We start from the raw sequence: 16,492 nt of genomic DNA, 5'->3' as shown, positions 1-16,492 counted from the left end.
CAAGCGCGTTCCCGAGTAATGTCATCATTAACCTCAGCGTCTTGGTTATCCGGAGTGAATGCAATCTCAGCTGAAAATTTCGCAATCTAGAGGCTCCTTTGGCCCCCTTGAACATTCCATACAAATTATACGCACTTTACAATAAACTTCTGGCAAAGGAGCATCGCAGCCCGGTATGTAGACGCTGCATTATCTCTTCTCATTCAAATGCTTTAGTTGTCATTTCAGTGCTGTGTTGTTAATTTGTTGATTTGTTTAACCTTTTATCATATGCAAAGATATTAGCCTATGTATATGCCCGTTAAATTGAGTAGCCTATTCGGGCGTAGCTGTCAAGCGTTGCGCAAATCGGGATTGTTTCAAAACATCTTCCAACCTGCCTCTCTTTCCCAGTTCAGACAAGTTGGTTGCAATTTCCATCCACCTACAGTAGGCTACAACTGCACATTGATTCCATAAAAGGTAGGTATCCGGATAAAGTCTACATGAATTTATTTAGGCCGGCTATTGCTCTTATGGCTAAGATGCAGGGCATTGGTCAAACTCAAGGTTGTTTATTCATACCCCAAGATGTTAACATGAACTGATTTATCATAAAATACTAAAATGCTGTGCATGAATGTTAAAATGCTGTTGTTTTCCATCTCATCTGACTTTGGGGGCGGGGACAAGATCAGATCCAGGTAGCCTACTATTTGAAGGAGGAAGCATACCTGTAGAAGGGAGTCGCCTCTGAAACCCAGTGGAGCTGTCACCTTATCGCTCGGCTCTAATCAACTATCATACAACAGGAATTCTGACAAGGTATTTGATGCACACGCTTTGCCACGATTAACGTTTTGTTATGCATCGAGGCATGTTAATTTTCTTTTGTTTACCTGCTACGGTGTTGAAGTTTGATTACACCAGAGTTTATATCAGACATATCTTACTTATAAGGCTTACAAATGAAATGCAGTAATTCATGTAAAAGGGAAGCGAAAATAGATGTGGCGACCCTACAATGCCTCTCTTTCTACCCACTTTGTCAGCTGATTGAATGTGTGCGTGGGGGGAATTCCTTATCAGATGGCTAGAGGTTTTGCAGATGACTTGTTATGTAGTCTCTCAGGTGGCAAGAGGTTTTGCAGATGACTTTATGTAGTCTACAATGTTTAGGCTACATATTGACATATTTTAGCCACATTTTGGGTTGAGAGAGGGTTAATGGTTAAGACAGGTAGGTAGGCTAATTAAAAGGCTGTGTGCCACTGCTAGGGTGTGGGCTCCGCTCTGTTCTTGTGCTGCACCTTTAACTTTCCTGCTCCCCCACCCCCACCTCCACACAGATGGGATCCACCCTGTGTGGGAAACCACAGTCAAATACACACAATGGAGGCCAAGCCTCAGGGCAGGGAACTCACGTCAGCTAGTCTGCTGCGGTGGATCATATGAGCTGCAGCAGAAACACTGCATAATGCTAGTCCTCTTCCTCCAACACTGATGGGCTCTTTTCTGAGTAGAGACTTTTCATTGGGTGCCATATTCAGTGTGTAGAGCCATTTAAACCTCAATCAGAATGCAAGATATTCCGTCGGGCTATAGTGCAGATGTTTCATCATACGAGATCTGTTTGTCATGGATAATTCATACACTGCTGACTCCCTCTCTCAGTGTCCTGTCCCCCACCTCACACATGTGATCTGTCTGTCTACATGCCCCCCCCCACCCCCCACACACCCCCTGCATCTCTGCATTGCTCCTTCTCTATTGTCTCTACTAGTAGCAGCGATGGTGTACCACCCTGAGTTTGAGAAGGCTGGTAAGGATGCGGGTCTGCAGGTGTGGCGCATCGAGAAGATGGACCTGGCGCCCGTCCCCCAGCACCTCCAGGGCGCCTTCTTCTCCGGCGACGCCTACCTGGTCCTCAACACCATCAAGCAACGCTCGGGACACCTGCAGTACGACCTGCACTTCTGGCAAGGTGGGTCGGGTGGGGGCATGCACATGTTAATAATGCATACTGACTGTCGCCTACGTGTTTATTATAAGGATTCTATTAATGCCCTTCCATGTAACCAAAGATCCAAAAAACAGCCAATGGGAGGGCAGGAAGAGACCTTTTCTGGACTGCCATTGGTTGTTTTTGGATATAAGGTCCCATAGAAGGGAGCTACTTAGGATTCCTATACGGACGTCACACCCCTTCCGGTCAGCCCCATGGGACCTATAGCACTAATCTCTAAAAAATACACGAAATAAGATGTCACAGTCTTTCTCTGTACTGTAGATGCTTGATCCATAAAGGTTGCATCTCATGTCTAACCTTCCGTCCTCGTCTTGTGCTTGTGGCCTCGTGTTTTGCTGACGCCCCGCCTCAGTGGAGAAAGCAATAACGTTTCCCCGCTGTCAACAACTTTTGGGGGATTTGCAAATGAGAAAATGACCTTTGAATTCCGTTTTTTGCGAAATGTTGAATAAAACTTGTGTTGTCAATGACATCTTGCCTCGTAATCACAAGGCCAGAAGCACAAGGAGGGGATGAGGAGATTAGACATTTAAATGGATCCATAGTGATCAATGCTTAGGTCTCATATGTGCCCGGAGGGGGTGTAACTTCACATGTCTATGAGTGGGACCGACGTCTCCATGTAGTTATGTCATGTGTTACTGGCTACTTCGTTAAACTTCGGCTTTTTTCGCACACCTCAGCTAGCAAGTGCGTCGGAGATGGCACCATGGGTCACTCAGCAATAGTTTAAAGAAACTCCCGCACACTGACCATTTCGCTGTTCTTTCTTTAATGAACGATGTTTCGGTACTAGACCTTCATCAGGCAATCTCATTGTGGGTAGCATACAAGTCAAAGCTAACTGGAATCTATTAGGAAATGAGTTTTCGAGAAAAAAAAAAGCCTGAACCACAATCATATAGAAATCTAAAGCTGGATATATGGTGCGACATTAAGCAGGCACTCTTATACACTCTTACACCACCACAAGGTCTGTGAAGATTCAGTTCCTACAACTAGCAACGGTCTAGCAACAGTCTAGTTGTAGGATTGCCTTGCTTCTGATTCCCACTTCAGAATTAAACAACGGAGGAAGCCTGACAGATGAGCAGACAAAACCTCTTCAAGTGACAAAAAGAAGTCCAGTGGCCTCGTTTGATCGTCTCAATGGATAGTACTCCTGTAGCATTTGCTCAGGATGGACCACATGACTTCAGACCCTTAAACGTAGCTGGCAAACCTCTTTGCTCTTTCATTTCCCAGTCCTGGTCACGAACCCCCACACTATGCTGTATCAATGATTAATGAATAAGGACCAGAGCAGCTGTCCTGCCTATGATTGTTTGTCTATGTACTGTATACATTTTTAATGACTGCCTGATCAGTGGTCCTTAATTGATTGGACTCATTAGGTTGTCACTTGTGCATGTTTGGCTTAATGGTTAGGAAGTTGTTGTTTGAATTGGATGGTTGCTGTACGAATTCATATCATCCATGGATGAAATTGCCTTGAGCAAGGCATTTAACCTCACATTGCTCAAGGGGCAGTACCCATCTATAGCCTGTAATTAACTGTAAGCTTCTTTAAAGGATAACATGCAGTTGTATTATCAATGTTGTTGCCATTGGGTTGTCAGTATCAGACAATGCAACATATTATATCCTAAATCCTGGGAATTCAGATGGGGACATGGTTTACATGTTGTTGTGTTTTTTGTCTTAACATACTCCGATTATCATCCCAAAAGTTATTACTGTGTTGTGAAATGTCTGCTGATGTTGCATAACTTTTGGGATGATGCAGAACATGGCTGGAATTGCCATTTAAATAAAAGCGTCAGTTAAGTGTAGTCTAATGTAATGTGATAATTGTCTTCTGTCTGACTGCTCAGGTGAGGAGTGCACGCAGGATGAGAGTGGAGCGGCGGCCATCTTCACCATCCAGATGGACGACTACCTCGGGGGCAAGCCCATCCAGTACCGCGAGGTCCAGGGCTATGAGTCCAAGACCTTCGCTGGCTACTTCAAATCTGGACTCAAGTACAGAGTAAGGAGGATCCCCCTTTTGAGTTATTTGACCCATTTTAGCCTGATGACTCGTATAGTATGTTGTTTGACCTTTGGTGCCTGGAGACACATATACGCTGCAATCAGGCTCTGGAGATTTTAGCTTTTTTAATAAAAATGTGGGTATGTTACAGCTGAATGAACACATTCTAATGCAAGATGAGGGTCTTAGGGTTTAAATGCAATTTATTTCATGTTTTATGTGCATCAGAGACTAAGATATTTGGGTTTTTATAGGCTGAGGGCAACTTTCCCAACAAGGTCTTATGCATTCAGCAGGCGTTTTTTGCAGGTGCTTCAGGCATCAATGGGTTAATCATCTAAACAAGTCAGACAGTTAGTCATCAGCAGGTTCTCGACCGCTTACTTACATTATCTGTGGGCACAAAATCACACTTGCAAAAGTTAGCTTAGTGCGAGGTTGCAAAACACCAGGGTGAGCGGACATGATGAGATCCAGCTGAGAAATTGGGAAATTAAGTTGTGTTTTTTAAAAAGAAGAAAAAAAGAAGCTACTGAAGCAGACCATGAACCCCTCTATGGGATTTTAACATAGGGACGCACTCATTCTGAACTCACAAAAATGGAACAATACATTTTACTCTTTACCTTACTTTTGTTTTGTAAGCTCAAGAGATGTTTTATTAAACATATTCTATGCACGTTTTGGAAGTAACATGTGGGCTTATTGAAATATTGTTCAAGATGCTACTTTTCAAAAGGGGTGTTCTCATTATCGATGTGCGCTGTAAAGTCGCTGACTGTTTGATTGTTACGACCACTGGCAGAAAGGTGGCGTGGCCTCAGGCTTCAGAATGGTGGATGAGGAGGAAGTCAAGCGTGTGCTTCATGTGAGGGGGCGGCGTGTCGTCCGGGCAACCGAGGTGCCCGTCAGCTGGGATAGCTTCAACCAGGGAGACGTCTTCATCCTAGACCTGGGAGATGTGAGGAAACGACAACAACACACACACACACACACACACACACACACACACACCAGATCAACAAACAAAGGTGGTGTGACACAGATAGTGGTTAGTGGTTAGCAACTCCACCCTCACCATCCCACACATCATACAATAACAGAGCTATTCAAGTGAACATACAGGTTAAACAACATCCCAATAAAGTAAAATAAGTTAAAAACATGTAATACTTGTATATTAAAAAAATTAAGCCAATAATTACATGTTGATTAGTCAAGAAGAGTTTTACTCATTGAAACTGAACTATTTACATGAAATAAAACTTAGCATCATCCATTGAAATCAAACAACTCAATCTTCCTGTCGTGTCTGACATTAGTTGAGCTCTAGACCGGGTTATGTACTTATGGTGTTTGATCTAAATTTGTCACCGTGAACAGGAGATCTTCCAGTGGTGTGGCGCCCATAGTAACCGCTTTGAGAGACTGAAGGCCACAAACGTGTCCAAAGGTATCCGTGACAACGAACGTTGTGGACGGGCAAAGCTGCACATCTGCGAGGAGGGATCAGAGAGCGAGAAGATGCTGGAGGTGAGTGACTAACACACACACACACACACACACACACATGGAGGTGTTGAAATCCCAGACACACCCATAGTAATTATGTAGCCAACAAAACTTGCAGCAGTTGCATGAACACATTCCACACCCTCAGGAATAATTGCCAAAAATCACACCTGAATGAGTCACACATGAGAGACTATCTATCTCTCTCACACACACACAGTCACACACTTGTGCAATTTTTATGGCCTCCACTCTACACCTTTTCCACTGCCATTATGGTGATGTGCACACATGCTCATGCCAAAACAAGAAAAATAATCCCTCGTAATCATTGCACTCGTTTTATTATCACAATGTATATTTTTGTATTAAGACTGGTTCATAAGGGTTGGAGCAGGCGTCACCCAACAGTTTTTTTCTTCCTTTTAAGGGTGCTGACCAAAATATTGTAAAACTGAAAAATGAATAAAGGTCGCACCATGCATAGGTTTCTTTATTACACAGACGCGTTTCGGCGCTCTGCCTTCCTCAGAGGCACACTGAGGAAGGCAGAGCGCCGAAACGCGTCTGTGTAATAAAGAAACCTATGCATGGTGCGACCTTTTTTCATTTTTCAGTTGTATAAAGACTGGTGCCATTTTAACCCGACGGTCAATCTGTCACCTGACTTTCAGGTTCTGGGTGAAAAGCCTGACTTGCCAGACACACACGCTGAAGACACGAAGACCGACGTTTCCAACAGGAAGATGGCCAAATTATACAAGGTGCCATTTTCATTCTGTAATAATCATAAATGCATTTCCAGAGACTGTTCTAAGCCACTCAAATAGGTAAGTAGTAGTGTTCAGAACAATGCAAATGATTTAGTGTTATTTAGTGTGGGATTCATATATGATATAAATTTACAATCTCCGATGTGTGAAAAATAAATAAATAAAACCATAACATACTATAACTTGGTTTGTAATAAACTACAAACAAAAATGCCTTTGATCCTGTGAATTCATAATTTGGAGTGGTAGCAATATATTGGAGTTGAGCATTTAATGGACTGTAAGTTTGCAAGGATGGTCAATCATTTTGGATACTGTTCACCATGCAGGTGTCAAATGCAAGTGGGGACATGTCTTTGACTGTGGTGTCAGACCAGAACCCCTTCTCCCAGAGTGACCTGGAGTCCTCAGACTGCTTCATCCTGGACAATGGCTCCAACGGCAAGATTTTCGTCTGGAAAGGTCAGCAGAGTTTACAACCTGGCATTCATGTTTTAGGCAAAAAAAACTCTATTTAGCATCATCACTTGTTCTGTATATTTCCTGTGCACTTTGTATCTGCTAGTGATGTTGGCTATGACTATCGTTTTGGTTTAAAAGTGTCTGCCAAATTCGATGTAATGTAAAAAAAAAAAAAAAAAAAAACGTCTGACTTCCTGTATCTCCATGGCAGAGATCAGTGCAATTGGCTTGTGCAGATGACTACAGCCACACAGTGTTAGGGGCAGTGAACATAATATCTTACATGGCTGCAGCAGCCGTGGCCTAATGATTAGATAGATGAAATCACGTGGTTTCGGGTTTGAATTCCATATCACCCATACTTAAAGGGGTATGCCACTATTTTGGGGCTTAATACAGTTAAAATCGTTGTCCAAGGTTTATATAGGTGGTAAAATGTCTTATTTTTCATGTAAGCCGTTGTCTTGTTTTAAGACAAGTTAAAAGAGGGAGCATGTCGCTAAGCTAGTGAAAGTCAATGGATCCGTGTAGCATGTAGCAATGCTACATGGATGCATTGACTTTCATTAGCTTAGCGACATACTCCCTCTTTTAACTTGTCTTAAAGCAAGACAACGCTTCACATGAAAAATAAGACACTTTACCACCTATATAAACCCCAGCCAACGATTTAAACTGTATTAAGCCCCAAAATAGTGGCATACCCCTTTAAAGAGGCTTTCTCTACTAGCCACAGAAGAACATCACACACACTTACTTACCTTACACAAAGGCAACATCAAACATGCAGTAAGAGCAGAGAAGAGCGATATCTTGCGCACACACTCGCAATAACCACTTTATCTTCGGTCATTGAACATTCTCTTTTATGCATTTCTTGTTATCCGAAAGAGTTAAGTTGTAAGCCATTGGAGACTTTGCTGATTGACCCTCTATTGTGCCCTTGTGTGTGTCCCTTGTGTGTGCCCTGTCTGCCACCGCCGCAGGAAAGGACGCCAATACGGAGGAGCGCCACGCCACGCTGAAGGCGTCGGAGCAGTTCATCAGCAAGATGGGCTACCCGCGCCACACGCAGGTGCAGATCCTACCGCAGTTCGGCGAGACGCCGCTCTTCAAGCAGTTCTTCAAGGTGTGGCGCGACGTGGACGAGACCCAGGGAATGGGCGAGGCCTACGTCTCCAACAAGATCGCCAAGATCGAGAAGGTGCCCTTCGACGCCTCCGCCCTCCACGACTCCCCCGCCATGGCCGCGCAGCACGGCATCATGGACGACGGCAGCGGAGAAAAACAGGTGTGTGTGCGTGTGTGCGCGTGTGCGTGTGCGTGTGTGTCGTGTGTGTGTGTGTGTGTGTGTGTGTGTGTGTGTGTGTGTGTGTGTGTGCACGCGTGCGTGTGTGTGAGAGAGAGAAAGAGAGATGTGCAAATGTGCATATACACGTACGTAGATGCATTGCATATGTGCATGTGTATCCATGTGGGGAAGGTGGGTCTGTCCATACATTTGGAGAGATTGGTGCCAGTGTTGTAAGTTCTGTATTGTTTTTTCAGTGTGTGTGTCAATACACATTTGTGTATTGTAAGAAAAGGTTTACATTTGTGTGTTGTATGCATGTGAGTTTTTTGAGTGTGCGTCAACGACGATGTGAAAACGTGCATGACTCCTCTCTGTCCTCTCCCAGGTGTGGCGCATTGAGGGCTCCGACAAGGTGGAGGTGGACCCCTCCACCTATGGCCAGTTCTACGGAGGGGACAGTTACATCGTCCAGTACGGCTACCAGCACGGGGGCCGACGGGGCCAGATCATCTACATCTGGTGAGTTTGGACAGACAGACAGACAGACAGACAGACAGACAGACAGACAGACAGACAGACAGACAGACAGACAGACAGACAGACAGACAGACAGACTTCATCCCTCCCAGAGTGAAATTTCATTGTTACAGCAACGACAAAGGCTAAATGAAACCTGCACACCTTTTTGTTTGGTTTCTGTTTTCTGCTGTCAATGACTATTATGTCATGACTAATTCAGACGATACAAATGGAACAGCACATCACTGCTGCAGTACAAATCAGTTTTCTACAGATTAAAGTGGTTTTCACATAACTGTAGCAGTGTTGCGCTGTTTCATTCTTTTGAGTTTGAAGACAGCGGAGGGCAATATGATATCAAGACAAAAGGTGATGAAACTTAAGACCAACTCGGGAACACACCGAGGTGGAAACAAACCATTTTTCCCTGCACACTGAGACAAGTTACCATAGTTACACTGATACGCAAACATAAATCTAGAGATGGAGAGGAGAACATGTTGCTGCTAAGATAATCATCTGTCCACAGTCTAGGAGACAAAAAAAACATTTTCACCAGCTGGAAAACACACACACACACACACACACACACACACACACACACACCAGATAAACAAACAACGGTGGTGTGACACAGATAGTGGTTAGCTATTAGAGGTGTGTGTTGAGGGGAAGGCAGGCGTGACCAGATGGTTGTGTGTGTAGTGTATCCTGTGCTGATATCCAGTTACCTCCTCTCTCTGTTCTAGAGTCCTGTTGCATAAACAGCAGAGTGTAGACAGAGAGAGTAGAGCGACAGAGAGGTTCCATTGGCCCATTGTTTCCGGGTTCTATTATTGCAAGGGGAGGAGGGGTAAATCCCCCTTTAGGCAGACCTAGGCAGACCTAAGGACTGTTCTACACTGTGTGCAGAATTATTAGGCAAACATGTTTTTTGACCATATTGTCCATTATATGCATATTTTCCGCCACCAACCTCTATGGACATGAACACCTATTGGATTTAAGCATTCCAGATCATGCATATTGGTATAATAAGAGACAGTGTGATCGGAGGGGCCCAATACCCTATATCAGGGCAAAATTAGTGTGCATAATTATTAGGCAACTTTGTTTTCCTCTGGGAAAATAGGCCACAAAAGAGATCTAACAAACTCTGAAAAGTCTATAAACAATTTTGAAGTCTTCCAGAGGGATGTGACTGTCTTGAAATTGCCCAGATATTGGTCATATCCGTCTAATGCACCGTTACGAAGTCATCAGTGTCACATGCATTGTGCTCACAAAGTAACTGCCGGATTGAGAAGAATTGAAGGTCAAACTATCACAAAATGATTACCCCGCAGTGCTGTTATATCCCAGAACTGAAACCTACATTGTGTGTCCACAAGAACATTGTATTCAGCACTCAGAGACATGACCAAGGTAAAACAGGTTGAAACCTGAAGACCACTCAACAAGAAATGCAGTCAAGACTGGGTCAAGAAAGGTCTTTAGACAATTTTGTCAATGGTTTTATGAACTTGTGAAAGTGACTATTAATGGACCAGATCGATGAGCCCATGGCTAGATCGGTAATGTGCACACTCAGATGAGTTCCTGAGTTCTACTCAAATGCCAGCAGAATACTGCATAAATACCATTGTCTTCTTGAAAGTTGCAAACTTTTCCCTCACAGATCCAGCTATGGGCTCATCCACCCTGTCTGTCAATAGTCACTTTCACCAGTCCATAATACCTTTAAAAACTCTGTCCTAGGGTATTTCTTGACCCAGTCTTGACTTAATTAACTTGTTAAATGGTTGTCTGGTGTCATCCCGTCTTACCTTTGCTATGTCTCTGAGTGCTCAACAACCTGTTCTTCTGGACACCTGATGTAAGTTTGCATTCTGGAATATGATAGCACTGCAGGGTAATACTTTTCTTGTAGTTTCACCTTAAATTCTTCAAATTTTTGGCAGTGACATTTCATGTGAGACTGATGACTTTGCAACGGTGCATTTGATACTTCTGTGCTAACGTTACCAACGTCTTGCCAATTTCAAGAGAGCCACATCCCTGGAAGACTTCAAAATTGTTTATAGACTTTTCAGAGTTTGTTAGATCTATTTTGTGGCCCATTTTCCCAGGAGAAAGCAAAGTTGCCTAATAATTATGCACACCGGATATTGGGTGTTGGGCTCCTTTGATCACACCCCCATCTTATTATACATATATGCATGATCTGGAATGCTTAAATCCAATAGGTTTTCATGTTCATAAAGGTTGGTGGCAGAAAATACGCATAAAATGGACAATATAGTCAAAAAACATGTTTGCCTAATAATTCTGCACACAGTGTATTCAATACTAGGAGTATTATGACACGCTCCTTGAGGCAGACCGGAACCTGGTCATGTTAGGTGCCTATAGCAACCTATTACATTGGCATATCTCTATATACTTAAATAATCTCTGGTGTAGAGGAGCCACTCCTCAGGTGAGCCAGGGGCACAGGGCTGGGCACGCCCGCCCGCCTGCGGACATACCTGACACATGATGTCATCAACGAGACAGCGCCCCCTGTTGGGAAGGGCCTGCAAGGGTGAAAGGCACTTAAATGTTAGCATGGATAATAACCGTTGATAGGAACTTTTTTGGCTCGCTGGCCTTCTACCTTGTTTTTTGAGAATATTTTCTGTGAAAAACATTTTTCATCAACAACTGTATGAGTACATGACAATAAAACTCTTTCATTGCATTGTGTAGCCTTACCAAATCACTAGCCATCCAGCCTTTTCTACAAATCAGTTTTCTTGTCATTTCTTTCTTGTGGCCTTCTTTCAAGATCAGAAGATCAAGTGCTAAAGCACGAGGATCAGTGCTATTAACACAACTGAAGAAGACTGAAATTATTAGCCACTGCCTAGTTTTACCCGCATTTGGCCGGTTTGCAGGTGCAAATGGCAAACCCTGGAGAGGAACTGAAACAACTGTCATTGTTTCCACAGGCAAGGAGACGACTCGAGCCAGGACGAAAAGGGGGCGTCGGCTATTCTGGGAGCACAATTGGATGATGAGTTGGGAGGAGGGGCTGTGCAGGTGAGGTCCTCCAATTACAGCAGTCTGATCAGACCGATGGGATTACCTTGGATAAATTGTGTAACACTGGCATACAGTTGAATGTATTTTGGGAATGGGAACTTGTCATTATAATGGAATGTCCTAAAAGATGGGTATCTAAAAACAGGTGTGTGTGCGTGTGTGCGTGTGTATATCTGAGAGAGAGAGAGAACACAGTACACACCATGCACACATGAGAAAATGTGTAAAGTGCACAAATGTGTAATGTGCAAAGTTGGGTATCTAAAAAGGTGTGTCTGTGTGTGTTCTCGCGTTTGCGTGCATTTATGTGAGTGAGTGTGCTCGCGTTTCCGTGCATTTATGTGTTTGTGTGTGTGTATTGCTTGCTGCCGGCTTCCTCAGGTGAGGGTGATCCAAGGTAAGGAGCCTGCCCAGCTGATGAGCCTGTTTGGTGGGAAGCCACTGGTGGTGTACCGGGGTGGAACCTCCAGAGATGGCGGCCAGACCCAGGCCGCAGACACGCGCCTCTTCCAGGTCCGGGCCAACACAGCAGGCAACACCCGCGCTGTGGAGGTAAGACGACGTGCAGATGACTTGGTTACATTACATTAAAAAATTACACTCGCATGTAGCTGACACTTTCATAGCTGACATTTTCAAAATACACTGTGACAAAACACTAAAGTTATGTCTGTATTACACTTCATTGTGCTCTACTTAAACATCTACTTTCAATTAAAACATGTATATATACGATATATATAGGTACATACATTTTTTGGGATACCATGTAGACATCAACTGGGCTTATCTCCTCCTCCACTCACTCCTCTCCCTCTCCTCTCCCTTTTCTCTCCTCTCCTCTCCCTCTCCTCTTCTCCTCCCTTTTCTCTCCTCTCCTCTCCCCTTTTCTCCTCACCTGTCTCCACTGTAGGTGGAGGCCGTGGCAGCCAACCTGAACTCCAACGATGCCTTTGTGCTGCTGAGCTCCTCCTCCTCGGTGCTGTGGGCGGGGCATGGCTGCAGCGATGTGGAGAAAGGCGGAGCCACACAGCTCAGTGAGATTCTCGGGGTGGAGCTTTCGGAGGTGGCAGAGGGGGATGAGGAAGGTACGAGCAACACATCAAACATTTTGCACACACACACACACACACACACACACACACACACACACACACACACACACACACACACACACACACACACACACACACGCACAAATACAAATGGAGTACATATCAGATTCAAATAGTCATATCTTCTTACAAACTATCTATCAAACACAATACAACATATCCTTAACAAATTTCCTTTACTTACGCACAGTTACTACATGTGTGTTATTAACAAGTGCTGTACACATAGCATGTGTACAAAACAGAAAAGCTTGGCGTTCAGCTCTTGAGAGAAGATGGGAGCTCAAGGTAAACCACAGTGAAGGTGACTGAAGTTCATCATGTTCCTTCTGTTCTCACAGATGACTTCTGGGATGCCCTCGGGGGCAAGGCCGAGTACCGCACGTCTGCCAGGCTGAAGAACAAGATGGACGTGCACCCTCCACGACTGTTCGCCTGCTCCAACAAGACCGGACAGTTCCTGGTGAGGCCTCTCCACCTGTCATTTATTACCTCAGTCATGCACACCTACAGTGACCTTGTTCTGAAACTCTGATCTCAACACAAAACGCTTACAAAATCGAGGCTATATATGCCTTTGACAGGACAGGGAAGGCATGCCAGGAAAGTGAGTGGGAGAGAGAGAGATGGGCTAGGGTTGGAAAATGATCCAGGGCACACTCAAACCTAGGTCGGAGAGAGTTTAGATTGAGAGGGGACATATGGCGGCCATCTTGGTGACACCTTCAGAGTGCTATTTCGCGATTAAGTAGACCAGATCTGAGAGTCAATGGGAAAAATGAATGGGGAAACTGAGTATAGGACGGAGGGGAACCCAGCGGTTGTGAAAACCATATGGTTGAAACGACCGTGAAAAACTGATCAATCTAGACTACTTGGTTGTGTCATACGAGTCAAAATAAAGCTTTTTGAGCCACTTTTCTCACGGTTTTTTTGACAGAGCGCAGGCGCAGTAGTTCCATAACGGCACGAGAGCAACGGCTTTTCACAACTGAGCATGTGCATAATTTCGCGTGCGCCGATGCAGCCAGATGATTGGATCACTGGCAACGCAGCTCAGCAGGCACATTGGCTCTTGTTACCAGAAAGGCGGGAGATGTGCGGGTAGACGCCATATTTGCGTTACGAATCTTCACCGTTAATTTCTATGTACCTGTCCTATCTCCCCTTACTAGAATATTTCTGCCTAGGTCCTTCCATGGGCAATCTGCCCGTATATGGTACGGGCACCTTAGCGCTGTTTGTCACAGCATCTACCTAAACAACAGGTGTCAGTTTTATCACTTTGACATTTACTCAAGAGATCAGGGAGGACCAGGGGAGTTTCGCTAAATCCTATCTGTTATCATTATTTGCTGTGTGTGACGTAAAACTTGGTGTGTGTGTGTCATCGACTTCTCTGTTATGACCTGTCCAGATTGAAGAGATTCCCGGTGAGATGACACAGGAGGATTTGGCCCCAGATGATGTGATGATTCTGGACACATGGGATCAGGTAGAACTGTGTGTGTGTGCGTGTGTGTGTGTGTATGCGTGCTCGTGTTTGTGTGCGAAGAGGGGTTGAACAGAATATGTGATTGTAATAAAATGTACATCTTTATGACAGCGCTTTCCCAACAATTAAATAGAACTATCTATTTACCAGCAACAGGCATTCTCCCCCTCTCTTATAAAGAGAGGAAAACGTGTTGTATTACAGTATTGTACATTTACAGAAAGTCTTTAAATTAACTTCTGATGCGTAAAGCTGAGAGAAATATTGCTTGGTAAACAATCATATGACACATACAGTACATTTCCTGTGTGTGTGTGAAGGTGTTTGTCTGGGTCGGAAATGAAGCCAACGATGAGGAGAAGAAAGAGGCCATGACATCAGGTCAGGAAACTAAAACAAATCCATGTGTTTGCGGATGTCTGCTCAAACCAATACACACACAGCAATGATTTATACCTATACACATATTAAATACCTATACACATATAAATGTTAGAATTGTTACCTTATAGGTAAATGTTAGCCATAGCCAATTCATAACCGATGTGCTTTCCAATCTGTTCCATATCTTTGCAGCGTCCCGCTACATTGAGACGGACCCATCCAACCGGGACCGCCGCACCCCGGTGGTGAAGATCAAGCAGGGCTTCGAGCCTCCCACCTTCTCAGGCTGGTTCCTGGGCTGGGACTTTGAGTACTGGAGCACTGACCCACTGGAGAGAGCCATGGCCGGCCTGTAGACAGACCCTAATCCCCCCCTGCTTCCCACACTACCCAGAGGTGTCAGTCCCGTGTACAGAACGTAGAAACCCTGTCACAAACTAAGACCAGTTATGATTTAGCTGATTGTGCTGAGTCGTGGCAAGGTTTTCACTTCTGAGCAGGGTTTTTGACATCTCTGTCTAGTGCCTACCCTACCCCACCCCACCCCAGGCGTTGACTGACTCTGCATCTCAGATCTGGGCCTGGTCTGGCACTGCTGTTCTCTACCGGATCAGAACCAGGCCTGAGTCAGGGTCAACTGCGGTCTGGGGGACGGATTAGAGCAGGACATTTTTGACAACCACAGTGTGTGTGTGTTTATGTATGTATGTATGTATGTATGTATGTATGTATGTACATGTTTGAATGTTTTGTGTGTGTGTGTATGTATGCATTAGGGATAGAATATGTTTACAGGGCAAGTATCCATACAGATCAGGCAACCCCAGGGTTTTAGACAGACTTCCCATAAACAGAACTCCCCATCCATTGGTCACTCTACGCGCCGCTTCACTAACCAGTGTCAAATGCTCATCGTCAATACAAGGTCATGCTGTTTCTAAAGCTGCTACAGGTTAACTCCCACTAAACAACAGTTACGAAATTATACTGACACTGGTTTCACCTAGGCTGAGTGCATTGTTTTCTCTACAACGCAAAAGGCAATACACACACTCACGCCCCCTATGACTGTTAATGTTACTGCTTCACTTACTGCCTTAAACCTCTACAATTTCATAGTCATGTTGTGGTTACCGGTATATGTACAATGCTATAAGCAGATCTATACAGCCTATATTGAGCAAACAGCTGTTACAAAATGACTAGTTGATGTCAAACATCTCTACATTAAAATGATACTTATATTTCAAGTCTCAGATTGTAACTCTTCACTCTTCAAACAAAATGGAAGACCATCGGGCAGATGTTTGTCAGAATGTGCTAGAATTCAGAATCACAGTATGTGCATGTGTCCATTCCACTCCCAATGAAGGTCAGCTCTACTGTGTGATCATGGACAATATGTCCACAACAGTAGTATGACCGGCAGATCTTATGCGTGGCGAAAGAATGTGATCAGGTGGATAGTGTTCAGCTAGGAGCACAAGGAGTGAGAGTAACTGTGTGGACAGACAATGGGTCGGCCAGTGTTCAATTAAAAGTGGGTGATCTCCTGGGTCAGTGCTCCTGCACTCTCAAGGCCTGGGCCAGAAGCCATCCAGTGGGAGAGACCTCAGCAGGACTCAACTGGCTCTTCATGAAGTGGGATTCAAACGCCATACCTATTCAAACACCATTAGTATACCCAGTGTGCGATTTGTCAAAACCAGAAGGGGGGATATGTTTCAGATTTTAAGCAATATCAATGGAATTACATTAAAGTGATTATAATTATGTGTAAAAAGGGGCATTATCAGAACCCACCCCCCACACAC

General features: G+C 44.4%; 1 protein-coding gene across 2 annotated transcripts; it reads left to right on the top strand.

Moving 5' to 3' along the window:
• The first annotated feature begins 78 nt into the window (after positions 1-78).
• Positions 79-15,982, top strand: gsnb (gelsolin b). Of its 2 annotated transcripts, none has more exons than XM_063195535.1 (18): positions 79-173; positions 394-462; positions 673-804; positions 1,766-1,963; positions 3,883-4,037; positions 4,846-5,001; positions 5,424-5,573; positions 6,227-6,316; positions 6,655-6,787; positions 7,774-8,078; positions 8,467-8,600; positions 11,591-11,686; positions 12,071-12,236; positions 12,598-12,772; positions 13,141-13,262; positions 14,217-14,294; positions 14,615-14,675; positions 14,871-15,982. In XM_063195535.1, exons 4-18 carry the CDS (start codon positions 1,771-1,773, stop codon positions 15,032-15,034), a joined length of 2,178 nt encoding a protein of 725 aa, XP_063051605.1. In that variant the 5' UTR covers positions 79-173; positions 394-462; positions 673-804; positions 1,766-1,770; the 3' UTR covers positions 15,035-15,982. The 2 variants fall into 2 exon arrangements, with proteins under 2 accessions (XP_063051605.1, XP_063051604.1); XM_063195534.1 differs by having other exon boundaries at positions 1,763-1,963.
• Positions 15,983-16,492: the final 510 nt, after the last annotated feature.

The sequence above is a fragment of the Engraulis encrasicolus genome, chromosome 3 (genome assembly GCF_034702125.1).
Source record: "Engraulis encrasicolus isolate BLACKSEA-1 chromosome 3, IST_EnEncr_1.0, whole genome shotgun sequence".
NCBI lineage: Eukaryota > Metazoa > Chordata > Actinopteri > Clupeiformes > Engraulidae > Engraulis > Engraulis encrasicolus.
The sequence above is the reverse complement of the archived record's forward strand: the minus strand, read 5'-3'. Positions and strand labels throughout refer to the sequence as shown.

Coding starts and splice junctions, on each gene's coding strand:
- gsnb (XM_063195535.1), top strand. CDS start 1,771: ATGGTGTACCACCCTGAGTTTGAGAAGGCTGGTAAGGATGCGGGTCTG. Junction 1,964..3,882: donor CGACCTGCACTTCTGGCAAG/GTGGGTCGGGTG, acceptor CTGACTGCTCAG/GTGAGGAGTGCACGCAGGAT. Junction 6,788..7,773: donor CAAGATTTTCGTCTGGAAAG/GTCAGCAGAGTT, acceptor CCACCGCCGCAG/GAAAGGACGCCAATACGGAG.